Genomic DNA, 22,066 nt, shown 5'->3' on the forward strand with positions numbered 1-22,066 from the left:
TAGTACACAGACCATTATCTGCAGAAAACTTGACATCCACTCATAACAGCCTACTGATGACCATAGTTGCAGTGTATGTTTCAAGTGTTCTAAACTGACATGGCTTTAAGTCATGGCCTGAAAACCTAGCATGTTACAGCATCAAGTTTCCAAAATTAAACTGGCAGAAGAACCCAAGACCAAAAAAGATATATAAATACTATAGTAAGATGACTGAACCAGCTGAAGAAAAATAATCTGAGTATTGCAGAACTGAAAAGAAAGAAACCAAAAGACTTAGCAAGTGACAAAACCAACCAGTTAAAAGGCAAAGAAAACATATAATTATACTCATACAAGAGGAAAATGACCCAATATCAAACGCAATTATTCTTTGCAAATTTTGCAGTAATACATAGGGTGAGTGGGACAGAAAAAAGCCCACCTAGCCAAAAATCAAATAAACCTGCCTGTAATCTATCGTATCACAACTCCACAAAAGGACGTAGAAAATGTTAAGTCAATCCATGTCACACTGAGAACCCTGAACACATGGCATGTCTTAAGACAGAAATCATTAGTTCAAACTGTTTTAGAAACTACTATAGAATTACACCATTATTGCCAGTGGGACAACCTAATTAATGTTATTAAAATGCAAGCCAAATGAGCCTGATGGTGTATTAATGAAGCAGAATTTGGAAGTATCATGATTTCATTTTTGTCGTATAAGAAATTGCAAAAGCTGAACACACCACCATTTTTAATGTTAACTAAAACTGTCCTTTAAATTCCTTTGTCATAGACGTTCAATATGTACCTGTGATGGTTTAGTCCCTGCCGGGGTCTGAGACCACGCAGCTGCTGCCCCTCCCCCAAAAAGGGAGTGAAATACAAAGCCCCGGGGCTGAGATAAGGAGAGGTTTAATACAACAGTGCAACAGCAACAAAACAAACAACAACAACAACAATAATATAACAGTAATAACAATGAACAGAGCAAGGTATGTACCGATACAGCAGCAAGAGGACCGACTGCACAAACCCACGCGCTCACCGATTCTTCCCGCACTATTGGCGCCCGGAGGTGACATCCGCATGGTATCTGAATAACCCAGCTAGAGCTTCCTCCCACTGCTGGGGAAACTTAACCCTATCCTGGCTAAACCAGGACAGTACCTTATTTGCTAACTGTGCTTGCAAGCATGTGACAGATTTTTTCTGTTCAAACCACAGCACTTTGCTATCTAGATTTGTCTAGATTATTTTTATAAAGCAAATAATTCAAAAGTGTAGTTAAAATTATACAACTGTTACATTTAGTGATTGTTTTTATAAGCAAAAGACAAAAATTGAAGTGTGACCATGCAGCTGATAAAATGTAAAAATTAATAAAACATAAGTGATATTGTCCAGGTATTCACAGATCAAAACCACTGACATTTAAAAATTAAGAATGTGAACCCTGTTGAACATAAGCAAACAATTACAGGACTAAACGTACTAAATGGTTTAAAACTGCCAACCCACAGACCTCAAAATGTGTGCTTCTAAGAGAGACTGCTAAAATGAAAGGAAACTATTCTGTCCACTTCCAGACTGATTTACACATATAAAACAAACAAACAAAAAAAAGGAATTTCCCTTGTTTATTTCCTGAAGTGGTAAACACGGAACTCCCAGTTTGCTTTATGCATGCAATTTAAGTTTCCCCAGGAGAAACTGGGCAGAAGAAATATGCTACAAACTAGCTAGCTTCTTAAAAGCGTTATTTCACCATTTGCTTTCTGAAATATCACTCTTCCAGTTCCAAAAGTGGTAGATTCCATGTGGTAATTAAGTCAGTGTTAAGAACACTGTTGGTTTTGAATTTTCAATGTGAAAACAAATAGGAGCATACTGTTGCCCTCCACTAATTACGCACCTAAATTATGGATAACCCTAAACAACTACTTTAGAATAGTTGCTTGCTACTCCATCTTTACATTCATCAATTGGGACTCAGTATCCTTAATTACTATATTAAACTACATATGTTAACATCAGCTAAAAAAGGTACTACACTCTGAACTAGAAGGTCCTCATTTACAATTAAGAAATGTTAAGAATCAAAAAAATGAAGAAATGCAGAAATGAATCAGTATGTCCTATACATTTTCACCAGAGGAAGTGAAAGTGAACTTATTTTATTGATAGTGAATGGTCACATCTCACTGGATTTCTTGAAACAGTAGCATTTTACTTAAGTTTTTTGGTGAATCAAATATTCTGTATATTTTTATCCAAATTTAGGGTTATGAAGTATGAAGTTCTGCCAATTATTTCAACAACTGATGTCATTATTTCTAGCCACACAGGTGTATTTCAGTGTTGGGTAAAACTAGCTCTTTCAATCTGTATTTGCAGAATGCTTCAAATTATTTCAAGATTAGAAATCTCTGCAAACAGAAGATTTACCTTGGCATCTCCATCTGGTAAGAAGAGATAAGCTCCACTTTTATCCCGGTTACTTGTAGTTCCATACCAAGCAAACTCCACCTTCATTTGATGATTTTTACCATCTTCTTTGGTATTTATTTTCTAAGGACAGAGAATCATGTTTGAACTAGCTGACACATTTACATTTTCACAAATGAGAACAAAAGTTCTTAAAACAGTAAAACACAGTGTTTTGAAATATAATGCAACACACCTCTAGTAATCCAGACATTCCAGAAAACCACAGTTTCATGTAAGAATTTTCTAAGATTATATTATCCACAGAATTCTGCATCTCTTTTATCTTGAAAAGTCTGTCTGGCTTCTCCTGCCTACTATTCCTTAAGTATATATTATAGTCTGCTAAAACTGCTTCTGAACTCTGAACTTCCAAAAGCTGGTAAACTCCAAGCCCCAGAGGTGGTAGATGTGCCACGAAAGAGATCTGTTGGGAGCAAAGAAGAAGCCATTATTGAAAGTATTGAATTATCAACTTTTTATACTAAATTTCTGCTCAAAGTAACTCCTTTTGCTTCAATAATTTCAGGATGGCTGAACTTTTCCCATATTCCATAAATGAGTATGAAATTACAAATGACATTCCAAAATTAATAGCTGAAGAATTAGCAAACAAAAATATATGCATTGCTAATTTCCTTTGCATCAAGATCACTGTTACATTAATGATTCTGAATTTGGTTAAAAAAGAATGTTAGCTGTGATGTGCAGTTCTGAGCATATTTGCTGTGCATTAAAGATGTGTGTGTACCGTATCAAGTGTGCACAAACTACTTATCACTTAAGTTACATTTAAAGATCCACAAATTTAAACAGCAAAATACAAAGCAACTGTCTCATTTTTAGTCTCAGGTTATTTAAGAGCAATAAAGTAATCTGCACAAGAGTGTAATATACAAGGTAGATCTCCAAAGCTTAGAATATGAGGTACAGATATGTAATTTTACTACTTCTTCAGGCAATTAACAATGTTAGTTATTGTACTGGTTTTGGCTAGGATAGAGTTAAATTTCTTCATAATAGCTCATATGGTGCTATGTTTTAACATCAACCATGTTGATAACACAGGGATGTTTAAGCAATTGCTGAGCGCTGTTTATGCAGCATCAGGGGCTTTTCTGCTTCTCCTGCTGTCCCACCAGCAAGCAGGCTGGAGGTGCACAAGCTGGGAGGGGACACAGCCAGGACAGCTGATCCCGGCTGACTAAAGAGATACTCCAGACCATACGGCAATGCGCTCAGCCATAAGAACTGGGAGAATAAGGAAAGGGGGGGACATTCAGAGTCGTGGTGTTTGTCTTCCCAAGTAACCATTACATGTCATGGAGCCCTGCTTTCCTGGGGATGGATGAACACCTGCTTGCCAATGGGAAGTAGTGAACGAATTCCTTATTTCACTTTGCTCACATGCACAGCTTTTGCTTTATCTGTTAAACTGTCTTTATCTCAATCCTCAAGTTTTCTCACTGTTACCCTTCCAATTCTCTCCCTCATCCCACTGGGAGCAGTGAGTAATTGGCTGAGTGGGGCTGAGCTGCTTAACAGGGTTAACCCGCAACAATTATCAATAATTATGCATTTGGAGGACAACTGAGACACACTTATTGAAATCTTTGCAGGAATATTATCCCGAAACAAGTTCAACTTGGCTCTGAAGTCAAAAGGAATCAGACTAATAACGTAAGCCTGAAAGTAATACAGTACTATTACAGTAATACAGTACACTATTATATCACTAATGTAATAAACCATTGTAACAAATTTGCTAAGTTAAGCAAGGTGGGCACGTTACACTTGAATAATTTGTAAATGTCAAACCATAATATCCTGCTGTCTGAAATATTGTAAAAGTAGAATATGGTACCCTGTGTGGACCTGAAATGATTTGTGATCACTATAACCTATGATGAATGTTTGAATATATATACGGATAAAATATAAAGTGTGCTATTCGCTTGGAACAATGTAATCGCTTCTCAGAAACCCCACCTAGAGCTGATATGCAATCGCTTCTCAGAAACCCATCCAGAGCTGATATAACTGCTCTTTGAAAATGGCCACCGAAAGATGGGATCATGAGGCTTTCAAAAGACCCAATAGGAGACAAGCGCGCCAAGAGACCAAGGCTTTGAGACTTTCAAAAGACTCAATAGGAGAAGGACACATACCCCAGCAACTCAAATGATCCAATGAAAGAAGAGTAGGACAACTATCAGACAAAAGGGGATTGGTTAAGATGGTGGTAAAAGAGTATAAAATACGCTGCTTTTTAGAACTTGGTGTGCGTGTGGCAGAGTCACGGCTCTCTGCGCACCCAGCGCTGCTTTGCCTATTGCTTCCTACCCTAAATTGATTGAACCTGAATAAAATTATATTTATTTTTATAAGAATTGGCTTTTTGTGATTATAACACTAAGAATTTAACAAAATACAGCTTCTGATGTGTGATCATTGAGGACAATCTTCTATAATTATGTATGATTCAAAAATTATCAGAAACTTTATTTAAAGCAAAAAACAAGACGTGGACTCAAAGTCACTTGTCTAGCTTGAATACAAGAGTAATGGGGGTTACTATCCAGCCTCTATATCTGGAAGACAAAAAAAAAAATAAATATCAGCATCTAACTGCACAAGCCATTGCACTTACAAAACCTGCCAGCTAGAGTGCTTGAGCACATACAGCCTGTGTGACTGTGTGTATAGACTATCACATGAAGGAAAAAGGAGCTTTAGAAAGTTGGGGGAAAATTAATACATCCAGTATTTTCTGTTCATGCAGCTGAAACTGACCCTTTAAATCTAATACACCATATCACAAAAGTTTAATAACTTATCAGTTTAAGAAACATTAATGGTAAATATGTTTCTTTTTTTCCTTAAAATGACTGAATTAATGACATTATCTGCAGAAGACAGAATTGCCAATATTTGAAGTATGCTTTCCATTTTCTACAACTGTGAAGCTACAGTATCTGTCAAAAAAAAATACTTCAATGCTTTTTACTTAAAGTAGCATACCTGATACGCTTCATGTGATACTGTAGTTGCTCCATCCCAAACAGCACTAATCTGGACAGCAACAGGTTTCCCCAAAGGAGATAATAATTTAACTCTGGGTGAATTCACATTGACTGAAACCACTGAAAGTCGCTCTTGTTCCATCGGATTATATATCAAAAGGTACCTGCAAAAACATATTTTCCAAAATTACCTTTTGGCAAACAAACTTCCTCCTTCAGGTTTAATATTACTGCACATAAATTTTACATACAGTGCATTAAAACAGTGTTAGAACAAAAAGTACATACCACAACAAATGAATATGCAAAACATAACCAGGAAACAATGGATATTTAACATCAATCCTTGGCAGATCTTCTTTTCTTAATGCTATTATTTTTCCAAGCAATTTTGAAAATACCTTACGATACATCAATTTCCCATCTTAACTATTAAAGAATTGCTATTACCAGCTGAAAAAACAATTGAGATATTTAAGTGCATTTAAAATGTATTTTTCAGGCTGAATATTAAAATTCTTATTTACAGTTGCTTTCCCTTTAAGATAATTCAGAAACAATGAAGTAATGAACAAAACCTGTTGTACATACATATAACTGATATATATTCTTTAAACTAACTAGTTTGTCTCTGCTGTAAGGGAGAGTTCAAAATTATTTCAGTTATAGTTTACCAAAAATCCCTATGGCAACTGCCTACATATACACTGGAATCTTTTTATTAGGTATACATGGAATAACTAATTTTTACGTAATTTTATGCCTGTTCTTCCATTTGAATACAGATTATGCTACTAACCAAAAGAATCAGCCCTGAAACTGAATAGAGCAACTTTATTAGCCTAGAAATTTTTTTTATTACAGGTTCATATACTGTAAGGTATAGAATAAAATGATACTAAAACATATGTGCCTGATGCTTCTCTAGGACTATCATAGTACATCTTGCCTTTTCATTGTCAAGCTCAAAGAATGCACTATTTACAACTGTTCCCTGAAGTTTCCCCCTGTTCATTTAATCCTTTAAAAAATTAGTCTTTAACAATGAAAAATGTCCTTGACAAAATTTCTAGTAACTTCTCAGATACTCAGCAGAACCAGTATCTGTCGTCAACCCCCTTGACCCTTCTCACTGTAAAACACAGTTTAGTTCATGAAATTTTCTTTTATCAGTTTCTATGATATCTACTTCTTACTTATCAAATCACTCCTTCAGTATTTCTTCTAAATAGATTCTCCTCATTCTGTGCTCTGTTTTCTATGCAGATTCCACAAGGTTTTGTTAGTGGTTTTCTTTCTTTTCCTTTCACATCTTAACCTTCAAATTCAATTACCACACTTACAGATCAAACTGCTTCATCTAGAATTGTCTCCTTCCACCCAAACTAGAAATCTCATTCTGTCACTCAGGTCTTTAATTTAAATTTATCACCTGTAGCTTGAACCTCTTCCCATAATCTCACATTCTGTCTTCCAGGTTTCTTACCCATACTTTTAGATGCTCGGTGCTCCATTATCCACTAGCCTGCCACTACAGTACAACTAAGTGCTGAGGTCCTGCTAACAAGTTACTGACATAGCTAAACCCTTTAATCTTTTCTCTCTTCCAACATTAATTTTAAACAGACTGAGGGAAGCCCTCCTCTACACACATGCCAGAGGAGAGTGAGGTCTCCCTAGCACCATGAAGTCTGACAGGGAAAAGACAAAACTGCTGAGATGATACTTTGGAAATAATGAAACAGTAAAATTTCAGGGCTGAGAGGCAGCAGCAAACTGCTTGGAGTTAATAAGGAAGTACAAATTTAACTCCTCCTTATTCTGAGAGAGAGGACTTCTACACAGTTTCAGTGTAAAGTCAGGGAGACTAAGTGAACCCACCACCAAACTATGAATGCAATACAGACACACACAGAAAATTTTTCCTTTTCTCCATCTCACTTACTCTCTTTCCATCCTGCTCTTGGATTTTTTTTGTAACACTAAACTAATTTTAACAAATGCAGTTTTGCTCTACAGATACTCAGAATCTTTATGAGCACTAACTGGGCTACCATTTTCCCCTTACCTTTTCGTTGGCTCCCTCTTTTTTTCTACATCAAACTTAGTTTGTTCCATTTCATAGCTCTTCACTGCTACCCTATTAAGTCTGTAGGAAAGGTCAACTCCAAATTCTCATTAATTGAATAAACTAAAATCAGAGGCTGTATTAGCTTCTTCTATAAAGAACCTTTGGATTACATGCCATAAATAGAATGAGCTTCCCGTAAAAATAATTTTCATTTTAACTCCTTAGATGAAGATTCCTGTGCTGAAGTATTGTTAAATCATGACTTCTGTGCAAAACAACTATTTTCCTTGCATATCTGTGCATCTAACAGTTGTGCTTTCTAGCACAAACAGAAATTATTTGGGGGGCTTTTTTTTTTTTTTTTTCCCTCCCTGTTTTGTGTTTAAGACTCCTAGATTACTAGATGACACAACAGTTAACCATATTCTTGGTCAAAAAAACTTTTGCAAGACTGTAAGAACCTCCTCCAGACTGAAACTAGGTCATTTTACACTTCTGCTTAACTGAACATGTCTTTTTCTTCTATAAGATTTTAATTTAAATGTTAACATAATTTTTTTATACAGCTGTGGAATCAAAACCAAACTAAATGAACGCTGCTCTCAGCCTAGACGCCTTGAAATTTAGGAACACGAAGTTAGTGAAATATTTCAAGATCTCCTCATATACTGTGAAAGAAGAGCGTAAGAACTGTCAGAAAGAAACAGATCTAAGAGATGATCCAACACCAGAGCTCAGAATAAGTCATCATTCTCATCTATCAACTGAGTATTACAAAAGTCTTTTATTTATTCCTTCTATGCAGTGGAATTCCTCAATTCTTCTGCCTCCAAGTAAAATGCTAGCTTGTGCATACAATTAATTTCTAGTGATGCTATACACCCTCATTAAATTCTCTGCTGAACAAACATATTAATATAAAAATATTTCCAGAAACTTTGTTCACCTTCCCATTGATAGAAACACATTTGTCAACTTTTAATTGGTTGCATAACAGATTTACCCATGACAAAAGCCCTTAGGAATATTAGGAATATGCTATATTATCATTATATATCACCAGACTATTTAATTTTTTTCAATATTTGGATAAAACAAAGCTCTTGTGGTACCAAGGTACATATGTTTTATACCTTTTTGAATCAATGTGTTATAAGTGCATTATGTACATGTAGGCATATGTAGGGCAGTCAGATGAAGCTAGTAACAACAGGGCAGATTTTCAGCAGTTGAAATGTGGAAATGCGGGAATTTTGACTAGATGCTAGTATTTTGTTTTCAAATTTTTTTTCAGCAGGACTGTAGTATTTATACTTGGTAAGATATAATTCTTGTGCATATACAAACGCACTAACTAATGTAATTAAATCACATTACTTCTAAAGTACTATTCAGCTCCCACACTTAAATATAACTATTTAAAATTCTACATGAAACAAAAGAGCTACACTTGACTTAAGCTGTATCATTACAATACAAAGAAGGTCATCCACAAATGGAGAGTACAACTGCTTAATGTATTGTGGTTACATTACACAGGGAAGCAACTTGACAATATTTAAAGGTTTTATATTCCAGGTTTTAAGGCAAAAACATGAATATTACTGTCTTTCAGAAGCTGCAACCAATTATTTTCCTTTCATTATTCAGATCACTAGTCTTTGCACCAAGACAACTATAAAACCTCACATCTTTTGTCCAAATAAAGAGGGAGGGGTTTTAATATCTACTGGTAAAATTCAGATGAAAAATTTTACCCAAAATATTTTACTTTAGAAACACCATTATGGCCAAGTGTCAGCCATAATTTCTTTCATTTATTCAAGATAAATAATTCTGAAACTATTTTATTATAAACTGTATTGGAAAAAATAAATCATAACTTTCTACAGATAAAACCACAGCCAATTTACTCGGAGACCACATACTCCATTTGTGCACTGGGAGCAGGAGTAATCTGCTCTCAGTCTTTCAAAGAACCAGAAGCAGGTGCACACTTGAGTTCTTAATCTTAAATTGGATGCACCTCTGATGTGCAAACATTTGTAATTTCAGAAAAGCAAATCCTGGCACCTGCTTTTCAGACACTTTTGGGAAGTTATACCTTGAATTTTTTTACCCTATATTTGTCTGGGTCTCTGCAATCCAGAATGAGTATCTTTTATTCATAAAAGCATGATCGTTTTCCCTATATAACCCACCATATGCCATTAGTACACCCTCCTATTAAGCATGTACATTCAAGCATCAAAAAATATTTTGAATAGTTTTTCCTTTAACTTGATGTGAAACATTTACAGCCAGAGATGAAAAAAGCCACCCTCCATTCTTATTTCAAATACTTTATTAATTTATCAAGAAAACATGTAAATTGCTGTAGCTATATACACAGGAAAAATGTGAGTAAAGCTGATTTGGTTCTCTAACTACTTTAATCTTGATCTCCTAGAAGAAAGCTATTGCAAATTTTGTTTCTTAAACAGAAACGTTACAGTTTCAGACCACTGTTCTTTTTGTTTCACTGATCTGCATAAACGTATGAACATACAGATATATTGATACATACACACATTTACTGGTAACACCTGCAACACCATTTTCTTTCAAAGTTCCTTCAATGCTGCCTTCACAAGCAATGCATTCAACTATTATGAGAAACCAGAACTCAATACTAATAAATTGCAGAGGATCATCAGTGACAAAGGATTATTCAGAAGGTTACCTCTTCAAGACACTTGGACTCATGACAGCTTAGGACAGCAGCTTTCATTGCTCAGTGAAGGACCTTTATTCAAGACTGCTTTGAGAACCAATTCCTTGAGGCACTCTACCTCAGACTGATCAACCTTACTAGAATCTCTCTGACAAACCTTTGCAGACTTTCCATTACAACTCATCAGAACCAGTTCTCTGGACACATATGCACAATTTCAATGCAAAGTTACACGAACAGGACCTTCAAAGATGGTTAGTTTCCTTCCCTCTTCTATTATAGAGGCTCAGCTAAAAATCAGCTGAGTGGTGAAAAACACAAAACTGCTACAACTACACCCAAAATTGAGAAAAGATAAAAGCCACAAAGCCAAATAATATACTATACCAATGGTCTTCCACTGAAGAATGAAAAAGAATAAACAGAAACTCATAAGTTCTCCTGAAATGTCAAAGGGGTGGGAGGGAAAAATCATGAATACACATTAAAATGCTTTAATCCCTGAAGAAAAGGCATTGAAGTAACTCTACATATGTTAAAAATCACCGGAAGGACTGATGGATTAGAAACCAGAATTCAACTAGAAAGCTATTTTGACATCTTCGCAGTTGATGGATTAACATTTTAGAATACTAAACAAAACTGAAATTCTCTGAACAAAGTCATCTCACTAGGACAATAAAGCAATAAAAAGTCTTCAGACATCAAATGGGGGGCCAGGAGATAGTCCGAACTGTTCCGTATCTGAGAATATGCAAGAAAAAATTACTTCGAAAGATGTAAGAAGAGTCAGTAGATAGTAAAATTGTTTAATTAGTAAACACTGATGTGTATGAGGTGGAAACAAACTGTACTTAAACTGCATAAAGCACCACTTACCATAGTAGCTGCCAAAAATACCATTACAAAAAAAATCTGAATTATGTGACTTCTGCCATATCTTGGAAAGTTTAAAAAAAAGCAGCCCAGGAAAGCTAGAATTCTGAAAAATTCTGTGAACTGACATTACACAGGCCCAGGGTGGTCCATGTCTTTGGGCATAGTAGTAAATGGAACAAAGAGAACCAGGACTATCTACTTAAAACAGATAATTTGTAAGTATATTGAAAACATGTACAACCTCCCCTGAAGAAAAGATTTCCATGATTCTTGCACTGAAGCCCAAGAAAACATGTAACAGACACTTATTTTCGTCAATTTTTTAATACAGAAGAAAACTAAAAATAACTGAACCACACAAATTTCTCTCATGTTATTTAAAAAGCTCTCTCCTTGCTTTAGAGGTTCAGAGGAAAAAACTTTGAACAGAAACTAACCATAACAATTCCTTTTCATTAAGAAGAAAAACTGTTGAATATTTACTCAAAACACTAGGTTAAAAAAAAAAGTTGTATCAAGTTACTTAGTTCTGTTCAAAGCTCTTACTGTCTCTTGCATGAGAGTCACAGCCTCCTTAGTCTAAAGTATGATTAAAGTGACATTTTAAGTACAGGTCCTCTCATACACTTCTTTCCATATCCAGCCAAGTTTGCAAGCATTTCTGTTATGAATTACTAAAGATGGGAAGAGTCTACAAAATAAGTGTTCTCAAAATAAACACCATATAAATGCTATATATACACAACTTGAATTGTCCTTTAATCAACGTTTTTTTTTAAAAAGGGATTCAGGATATCATCTGAAATCATCTGGTCATGCTGCTCCTCTGGTTCTACAGAAATTAGACATTTTCTAGTATCTCAAACCCACATTCTAAATATTCCTTTAGGAACAAGACTAATCAAAAGTCAACTGTGCAGGCTCATGATCATGACAACAGATGAATTTTTTTTTACAACTTTTCTATCAGCTACTAAATTGAGCTTTAGAAACTATATGTTTCATGGCATTTCAAGGTACCTTTCAGTCCTATTCAAAACTCATTCAGCAAAAAAGTTAAGAAACAGAGAAAGCTATGGACAAAGTAATTCAAAATCTCACACACAAAAATCATGTAACCAATTCAGTTTCTGAAGGTATGCAAGTCTGACTCACTTGTTTTAAAGAAAATGTGGCTCTGCAGGTGTTTTTAAAAAACTGTCTTCATTTCATTCTCTGCCACATGAATATTTATTTCTGAAATGTAAAAAGTTTTGCTGATTTAATCCAAATTATACTTTTTCTAACACACATTATACAAAACACTGAACTCTAAACCCTGTGTATCTTGAAGTATATCAGTGATACTTGGCTCACAACTTTCTTTTAATAGTGGCAAACCCTATCAGAAAAGAAGGAAACAAAGAATGTGGAAATTGCTTTGCCAGTTAATTTTGAGTTTAAAAGTCCATAAGACCCTGAGGAATTATTCAATGTATTTTTCAATAGACATGCATGGATACTTGTCCGATAATCCAAAAACAATTTTCTTCCTAGTTCATATTCAGAAAGGAAGCAAAAGCAGTAATACCCATAGGATGGAATAATTCTGCATCAGTTGTGTGTTTTTTCCAGAAGGGAAAATACACTTTCAAGTCAAATCATACCAACTAGTTTACAGAAATATGATATTAGAGATCTAGGATATTTCTTTTATAAATATAACTGTATCCATACAGACACATATACCTTATATGTTATGTATATGGTGGGGTGGGGGTGAAGAGGCAGAAGGAAAATCCAGAATTTTTCAGTATTAGGAAATATCTTGACCTTTGCATTCCTATAGAGAACTGATCTGTTGCTACTAATGTAAGCAGTTACCACTCTACTCAACACTTCCCACCTCATCAAAAGCCTAACTTACCCACAGTAAAAAAAACCCACTAAAATAAATTTGTTACTCTGAAAACATTTAATGTGTAACACAGTTAAAACACCCAGCACTCAGACAGTTTTCCTAAAAAAAAAATACAGAGACACACTTCCTTTTATAGCAGATCTGCCAAGTGCCAAAATAACAACTGTCAGAGGAAAAAAACCCCTTTTTATCTTACACAGGAAACTCGTTTTGCCTGTATGACAAACTGAGCATAAAATACTCTGCTTGTGTATTAGAGACAGCAGTTGTAAACAGAACTGTTTTCTCATTAGAGCAACTAGTTCTCACACAAACATCAGGTAACATTTCAGGTCACTGGAAGGTCTTGTATGCCTCAAATGAGTTGTCGTGGTTTGAACTCAGCCAGCACCCAAACACCACACAGCTGCTCGCTTACCATCCCCCCACCCAGGGTATGAGGGAAAGAATTGGAGGGATAAAGGCGGACTCACAGATTGAGATAAAAAAAATAATTTAGTAATTGTAATACAATAAACAAATAACAATAATAGAAAGAATAAACAGGTAATGCACAATGCAATTGCTCACCACCCACCAACTGATACCCAGTCCATTCCCAGCCAGTTAGCCCGAAATACCAAGATCCCACAATCACAATCCTGGAAGTGAGAGAGAACCCCCTCCTTTCCAGCCACCCCTCCTTTATATACTGAGCATGATGATATGGAATATTCCACTGGCTAATTTGGTTCTGATGCTCTGGCTGTGCCCCCTCTCAGCTTCTTGCATACCTGTACCTGGACAGGACTTGGGGAGTTGAAGAGTTGTTGATCTCTTAGCAACAACTGTAAACACCAGTGTATTATCAACATTCTTCTCATACCAAATCCCATACTGAATCCAAAACATAGCACTATTTATTCTAGCTACTAAGAAGAAAAATTAACTCTATCCCAGACAAACACAGGACATCAGTCCACTGTTGTGATTTATTTCAGTTGGTCAAATAAAAGACAGTATGTACAAAGCAGACTAGCCTATAACATTAGGCCATGCTGGGTACTGCAAAATAAAGTGGTTTGCTATCACTCTCAAGACTAAATTCAAGAGACAGAAGAAAACAGTGGACTAGAAGGTTGCTGTAGTTTGACCTCTTAACCAGCGTGAGAATTCAGTAGGACACCCTTTGACAAATGCTGCAATCCCTATTCTTGAAGATGTCCAAAACTGTTTATACTGTTCTGCAGCTCAAGCACCCATTTTGCTAATATACAATTAAATTTTTAATTAATTTACATTAAACAAATTTCTTCCAATTCTGTCTTCCTTTTTCCACTGTAAGAGTAACACAACCAATGGTCTTTGTAACAAACGTGTATGTATTTATACATTTATGTTCCTCATTATCAGACTTTTCAAACTAATCAGGTGATACTCTTTCAACATTCTTTGGTTGCTTTCTTCAGCTTAAAACTATTTGTTTTCCTGGTAAGCCTTCTCAAAGTCTCATCACTCAAAGTGTGTTTTCAAAAACTAGACACTATATTTTTGATAAAAGCCTTCATCACTAGTGAGTATAGCACACTATCTCAGCTGTGTTTTACACAGAACATTTCCATTTAAATCATTCAAAAGCAAAATTGCCTCTGACACCATACCAGTAACTCTCTCAATCTGATCGTCTGAAATGCCTTTTTCTGCTTCAACAATGCCTACTTGGTTAGTCTTCACAATATTTTTCATGTGGTGTGTAATACTTGCACTTGACTACTTCATTTCATTCTTTGACTGTGAAATATTGACTCCAGTTTACCAAGACAGTTTTAATTCTAATCCTATATAGTGTTTTTTCCTAGTATGACTTCAAATTTCATAATTTATTTATGTTCTACTGTATTAGCACGATTGATAGAAACAGAAGAAACTTTGTGATTTTATGATCTGAACTAAAGAATTTCTTGGTTGTTTCTGGCCTCATTTTGCACAAAAATCTCCACCCTGCTCACATGGATACCCAAGAATATAAGTTGAATAATACATGATATCCAATATTTATCAACAAACATTTAAGTAATAGCTAGGAAACAAGAAAATCTGTCTGTTAAGTAGTGAAGGTAACACTGGCAAAAGTCTATTTACAACAAACTGACTACAAATTAAAAGAAAGTGTGAACTAAAACACAATGACACATCTGCTTTTTTGTTTTCCAGTTTTAAAGAAAGGGGATCAGATCTACTTTAATATTCCTGTTTGGGTTAGTGGGTTTTTTAAAATTTAATCTGCACATTATGTGCATGAACTTTGACAAAAAGCTATACCAAGTTAAGTCCAGAGCACCAAATGAAATTACAGTGAAAGTGTCCTTTAAACTTAATCAACACAGCTAATTATTGAAACTATTGTAAATTGCTACAGATGTAATGTACACCTCCTCTGAGATACAGTAGATGCTGAAACCATTAAAGTTTATAACCATACAATCCTAGACAATTAATTAAATAGAAATGTCCTTTGTGAGGAATACATTAAAATTAAAGAGCTGCAGTGTCTGATATACTGTCAGATGTAAATATGAAATTTGGGGAAGTGGGAATATGAGTGGTTTAAAAATTCAAGTTAAGCAAAAGTGCTCTTCTATATAGTCAGAGAAAAGCAAGTTCTCCTCAAAAGGAGATTCTGATACCTTCCCAAGGTGCTTTTCATTGACTGAATAAACTCTAAGGAGATTTTTTCAACTTACTTAACTGGGTAAGATAGATAATGCTAACATGGTCCTCTGCATCACATCCAGCTAAACTTCTTGTAAATTTAAGAATCCTAATTTGGGACTATCAATACTGTCACAGATGCAACAAAAAACCCCCCAATTTACATCTAATCAGCAACTCATAATCCAATTAATCTGTTTATTATAGAGTATTAACCTTGAATATATATACTCAAATATTACCATGTATGAACAAATATTAAGATTTTTGCCTCTTCCTAAATAAGACCTCTTTTCTAGTTTATGAAAAAAATTCTCCAGAAGAATTTGAAACTACAACCACACAACATAAATTTGTGTTGCTTTCATATGATATAAAAACAAAGGTAGAAACAGAATGTATTATGTACAGATCAGCTTTTCATTACAAAATCAAACAGGTGACATCACAAAATAAAAGAGATACTATAAATAAGTAAATTCACAAGAGTTGAGTGTTAACTAACACAAAATAGAATTATGCTATAACAGCATTTGAAGAGGATGTTAAATGTGTAGTTTAGAAATAGAGCTATATTGTGAAAATTACACCTTCTTTCTAAAAGCAGTAATGGCTGACAGTTCTGGGTAACATGCAAATAATTAAAAACAATGATACTGTGCTCTAAAAAAAAAAGTTCCACTATCTTAGTTTGATATTTCAGAATTATGAATCACTCCAGAAATCCTCTTCCTAATCACAAACCCAAAGTAAAACTTACATTTGTTAATAAAGGTGAGAGAACTCTCACACACACATTCCTATGAATTCTCTTTATAACTCTACAGATATACCTTTATAATATCCATTGCTCATGCAAAAGGCAGAGAATTAGGCAGATGATAGGCACATATTTCATTTCTCTACTCTCACAGGAAACAGGACCTTTGTGTGGATTTCTCAAGAACACGCCATGGAACACCCTCAAGAAAACAGCATTCACAAACACAGACAACAGCACAGCAAGAACTATAAATTTTGAGAACACAAAAACCGAACATCAACCTAAGACAAGACTTTTAAAATATTATGTACCTACTACATATGCTGGATGCACACACTTCCTATGATTTGGATGAATTGTAGTGGCACACATATCCTAATCTGGAGCACATAACTACTCTCCAATTAAGGATAAAAGGATTAAGTCCAAAGGCACTATTTTAAATTTTTCTTTTACCACAAAGTTGTGAGGTGTTCTGAAGTCCAAGATGGGCTTGAAGCCCCCTGACTTTTTCAGGATCGGGAAGTACCTTCACTAAAATCCTTTCCTTGTTCCTCTTGTAGTGCAGGCTTTATAAATCTGCATTTAGAAGGGAAAAAAACATCTGGTTCAGAAGAGCAGAAAGAATTTAAATATGCCATATCACTTCAGTCTGTGCCTTGAGAGCCTTGGACTAACTACAGTATTGCCTCAAAGCAACTCCAGTAAAAGGCTGAAGGGGCCAGTGCCTGAAAAATAAAGAAATAATACACAAATATACTAATATACTGAAAATATGTATCTTCTACTTCCAAAACTGCTTCAATAAGTTCATGCACACAATGCAGATCCTTCAGTTATATTCAGGTTTCTTACTAGCATATTATTTCATAATGGTCACTTTTTGTTTTTGAAGAACAAACACAGGTTCTTTTCCTCCACTAAATATGTTTAGTTATCCTATTCTTTCTGCATTTCATATGACACTTCCATTACAGTGCTTTCAGAGGAACACAGAAATTTTTTGCAACTCCTAATTTGGGATTTTTCATTTTATGTTATGATTTATTTATTGCAGCTGAAGCATCAAACACCTTCAAAATTTGATTGCACTGGTACTGCAACCCCCCAAAAAACTGTTCAAATTCTGTCTATTGTACCAGAAATCCTAAATTTGTGCAGTTTCAAGAAGCTGCAAAGATTTTACAAACACTACAAACTGTATCAAGTTATTTACTCATTTAATTTTGCAACTTCAAAGACAGTCAGTAAACAAAAATATTTAGAACAGACCATCACTAATTTATCAACAATAAGACAGACCAAAAAACTGAGAAGAGTTTGATTTATACGAATTTTTATGCACTGAAAAAGTAATAAAAGTTTGGAAGTTTTAAGTTTAACAACTCTTAGAACAACCTGAATTCAGAAGCATGACAGTCAAAACTGGATTTTTAAAACTAAAGATTGATTCCACAGAAAGCTTTGGTGTGCACTTAAATGCAAATCAAAGCTGCTTTTTTCTTCTTAACAAAGAAAATTTGTAGTAACTCAAAAATGAACCACAGTTTGGTTTTAATCTCTAACACCAAAACAGACTCTCATCCCTTAGCTTATTTGTTGTTTTGTTTTCAGATTTCCCATATAAACTTTTACTGAAATGTCAACTGTCAGCACAGGGAATCAATTCTGAGATAAGCCTGCATGTAGTGTAATTAACACAAGTAGAAAACTTGCACAATAAAAATGCAAATCTCTGAAAAACTGCTATGACCTTACAGAAAGAGTGGAAATTAAGAGATTTAGGTGCTGTGAATACTTCTGCACCCCTCACTTCCTCTTCCAATTAGACGTCAAGTCAGAATCTGCCAGTTTTGGTCATAAAGATAGCTGCACAGCTAACTTCCACCTATAAAGCAGAATGAATATATCTTGCTTTTGTTTTTGTTCATTTTGAAGTCACCACTTTTACCAGAATGATTTTTACTGAAATATTTATTTCCAGTTCACACTAACTGATGTTTCAGGATTCATATGCTTGAGTTACCCCGTGTCAGCCAAGCATTTCATTGCCTTTGCAACAGCTTTTCCATCGTGAAAATCAAGAGGGAGAATGCTTTTTAAATACCCATTCAATTTAGTCAAAATGACCTTGAATTTACTACAAACAGAACATGCTCATCCCATCTGAAATCTAGTAAACTGATCAGGCAGCTGAACACTGAGATTAACACTTCAAAATAATTTTTAAACAATAGTTAGTCTGTATTCAAGCCTAAGCAGCCAGGGTATTGGAAACTAAAAGTACAGCTCCCCACATATAATTTCAAAGGTTTTTCTGATTTTTGAACTACTTGCACTACTGTGCTGAGAATACAAGTGCTTAATTAAGTGTTGTTTCTTAACAGAAGAAGAGAATCTTAAGGCTTAATTGAATGACAAATCATCCTGTGCACCTCCCTTAAAGCCACCAATACAGAGGTTTCACTTTAATAAAAACATAACAAGGTTGTGCATATTGCTATCACTATTTCATCCAATAAAAAACTAGAACTATTGGTTTGGTTAAGAGTTTTGTTTGTTTGTTTTGTTTTTTTAACCATGGGGAACAAGTGTACTTATTAACAATGCATGAACTGCCACAAATATTTCTGGCCTAATTTTAAATGTTGCTGTATTCTTTCTTGGGTTTTTTTAAACATTTTTTCTCCGCATTGACAATTGAAAATACCCTTGTTTCAACTGTCTTTTTTTTTTTAAACTGTTTCAGCATATAACTAGGAATACATATGCCTCAGAACTCATACAAGCATAACAGGTAATTAAAATTTGTTATTAAAAAGTCAAATGCTGTCAGAGCACCCTCTCCCTGTAACTACATTGGACAACTATTTAGATTGATTGGATCAACATGGTCAACACAGGTCAAAAAAAACCAATAAAAAAACCCACCACCAAAGCTAAAATTGCCAAATGAGATTATTAAAACATTACCCCAATCCAGTCAATTTCTGAACTCAGAAAGATACAGTTCTTTTGGTGTGAAGCTTTAATTAATTGCTTCATATCATCAGGACAGCTTTCCCTTTCGGCATATCATACCAACAAAGTTTCCTTCTGTACCGGGTCTGGCTGAGCCAGAATTGGTTTTCCCCTGTAGCAGCCCTCATGGTGCTGTGTTTTATGTTGGGAGCTGGCAGGGTGTTGATAGCACCCTGGTGTTGTGGCTACTGCTGAGTAGTGCTTACACAGCACCAAGGCTCTTTCTGACATTTCCCCCCGCCGCCAGTGGAACAGGGTGGGCAAGATCTTGGGAGGGGACACAACCAGGACAGCTGACCCGAACTGACCAAAGGGATATTCCAGACCATATGACGTCTGCTCAGTATAAAGCTGGGAGAAAGGAGGAAGGGGGTGGGGTCACCCTTGGTCCTCCGAGGCAACCACTACGTGTATTGGAGCCCTGCTTCCTGAGAAGGGCCGACATCGCCTGTTCATGGGAAGTAGAGAATAAATCTGTTTTCTTTTTTTTTTGCTTCCGCGCATGGACCTTTGCTTCGCTTTGCTTATATTAAAACTGCTGTTGTTTTACCCACAAGGGTTGTTTTTTTTCCTATCTTATTTTCTTTCCCCTCTTTGCCCTGTTGAGAAAAAAGGGGAAGGGGGGGGAAGTGATAGAGCGACTTGGTGGGTACCTGGCATTTAACCAAGGTCAAACCACCACACCTTCTCAGGCAAGTAATCTTTGCTGTCATCTTCCAACCAAATGCAGTAACATACACACTGCTCTGCCTAGAGTTCTTTATCACACATTAAATATAATAACATAGCTTTAGTTTCTACATTACAGTGCTGTGTTGAAAAAGCAGTGGATGTACCTAAGTGAATTTTTGGAAAGGTAACCAACCTGCAAAATCTTAACGGTAAATCAGAATTTTCTTTCTCAGAAAAGATGACAAATTTTGGACCTAACGATGAACAAAACTTACACCAAAACTTTGTTAGTTACAAACTTATACCAAAACCTGCTCACAAGTATCAAAGTAAGGATAATAGCCCCTATTTTGTATCCTCTATTTAGAAAAATGAAACTTTCTTTTATAAGGTGGATGTCACTAAACTGCTTGGTGCTTTGACAGATCTTTGAATAAATCATTGATTATAGTGTATCCTACTCAGAATTAATCCCCCAGGCAACCTGAATACTTCAACTAGTGGAAAATATGTCTGCTAAGCTATTAAACTAGCCTGATAAGAAAGATACCATACTGTTTCTCCACGATCAGATGACAAAAAGTTTGTGGGAAAGTTATAAATATTGTTGGTTTAACACTAAAAATAATTCTAAATCCTAATTTTAAAAATCTTTCACTATCATGGTACCATCAGTTCAGATGGGATGCCTTACACCATGCTTGTAGAACGCCATGGAGCTTAGTACTTAAACTTCCCAGATAGGTACATGAAGGTTCAGAGTGGAAAAAAAAAAAAAAGGGAGGGTGGGTGGAAAAAAGCATGATTGATACTGTTAGGTCTCGTTCACTCCTAGGTTAACCATGTTGCACCAAACAACACTACTACAAAATCCAACTTGGTACAGACAACAAATTCAGTTATTCGGTCATGTATCACCTCGCCCTGCAATGCTGTCTCCAGGAAACACTCTAGATAGGAATATCTAGGAAATCTTCCTGCTCACACTGTCAACATACCCTTCATCAACAGCCAACAGCTTAAATTGGATGGCAAGAGGTTCAAACTCAAGTATACCGCTCCTCTCCAAGTCTAGCGAGAGCAAGTATGACATCTGGCAGACTCTTTCCAAGACACAATGATTATATCAAAGGACAGGGCAGCATCCCTGCAGCATTATGCAGCGTTCAATTTATCAGCATGCTTGTAGGCTTTGTATCCAAGACACAGTGTAATAATTGTTAATTTCAGAACAAGATAAAAGTAATTCCCTTTCTAGTTGGGTATTATCTTGTGAAAGCTATGTTTTACAGCGGGAAGTTACAATCTTTAAAAAAGCATGCAATTTCATCTATCAGTTAAAAGGGGTTTAGTGTAATTAAATATGCCATAACTTCAGTACTCAAAAGCCTGATTGTAAGATCACTTAGTTGTTCTAAGGTGGCAGACTCACAATAGTATTTAAAATACATACCTATTTCATTGAAATTAAGACATTACTATTTTTTATAAAACTACAGATTCATAAACAAGATCGCAACAGAGCACTACAGAGAAGAGATGCATAGGTGTGAGGGAAAACAATACCAAATATAATAAAAGTGGTACCTACTTCGAAACGGTCTGAAAGATACTTCAACTACACAACAGTCTGGAGCTACTTCGTACTAGAACAATGACTACTGGTAGATTTTTTTTTTCCCTCCTCTTTTCTTCTTTTCCATGTAATCGAGTTGTACTAGCTCTCCTGTACAGTCTGTCTGATCAGCTTTCACTAATGACTACAACTTTGACAAGCAACAAAGAGAACACTTGACTAAAAAAAACATCAAAAAGGAAGGCTGAGACACGAAAGCATACTACCAACTACTTTCCTGTT

The 22,066-nt window shown here is 35.4% G+C and overlaps 1 protein-coding gene across 7 annotated transcripts in view; it reads right to left on the reverse strand.

Moving 5' to 3' along the window:
* The window catches only part of MAN2A1 (mannosidase alpha class 2A member 1), a 126,664-nt gene that overhangs the window by 39,229 nt on the left and 65,369 nt on the right, over positions 1-22,066 (reverse strand). For all 7 annotated transcript variants that reach the window (XR_012626951.1, XR_012626953.1, XR_012626950.1 and 4 more), the window contains exons 13-15: positions 5,497-5,662; positions 2,672-2,902; positions 2,437-2,559 (exon numbers count right to left, since the gene is read on the reverse strand). Coding sequence is in view for 3 of the 7 variants with exons in the window: in XM_074854983.1 (XP_074711084.1) it covers positions 2,437-2,559; positions 2,672-2,902; positions 5,497-5,662 (520 nt within the window). In the remaining 4 variants the exon portion in view is untranslated. The remainder of the gene's footprint in view (positions 1-2,436; positions 2,560-2,671; positions 2,903-5,496; positions 5,663-22,066) is intronic.

Source organism: Strix uralensis, chromosome Z (assembly GCF_047716275.1).
Source record: "Strix uralensis isolate ZFMK-TIS-50842 chromosome Z, bStrUra1, whole genome shotgun sequence".
NCBI lineage: Eukaryota > Metazoa > Chordata > Aves > Strigiformes > Strigidae > Strix > Strix uralensis.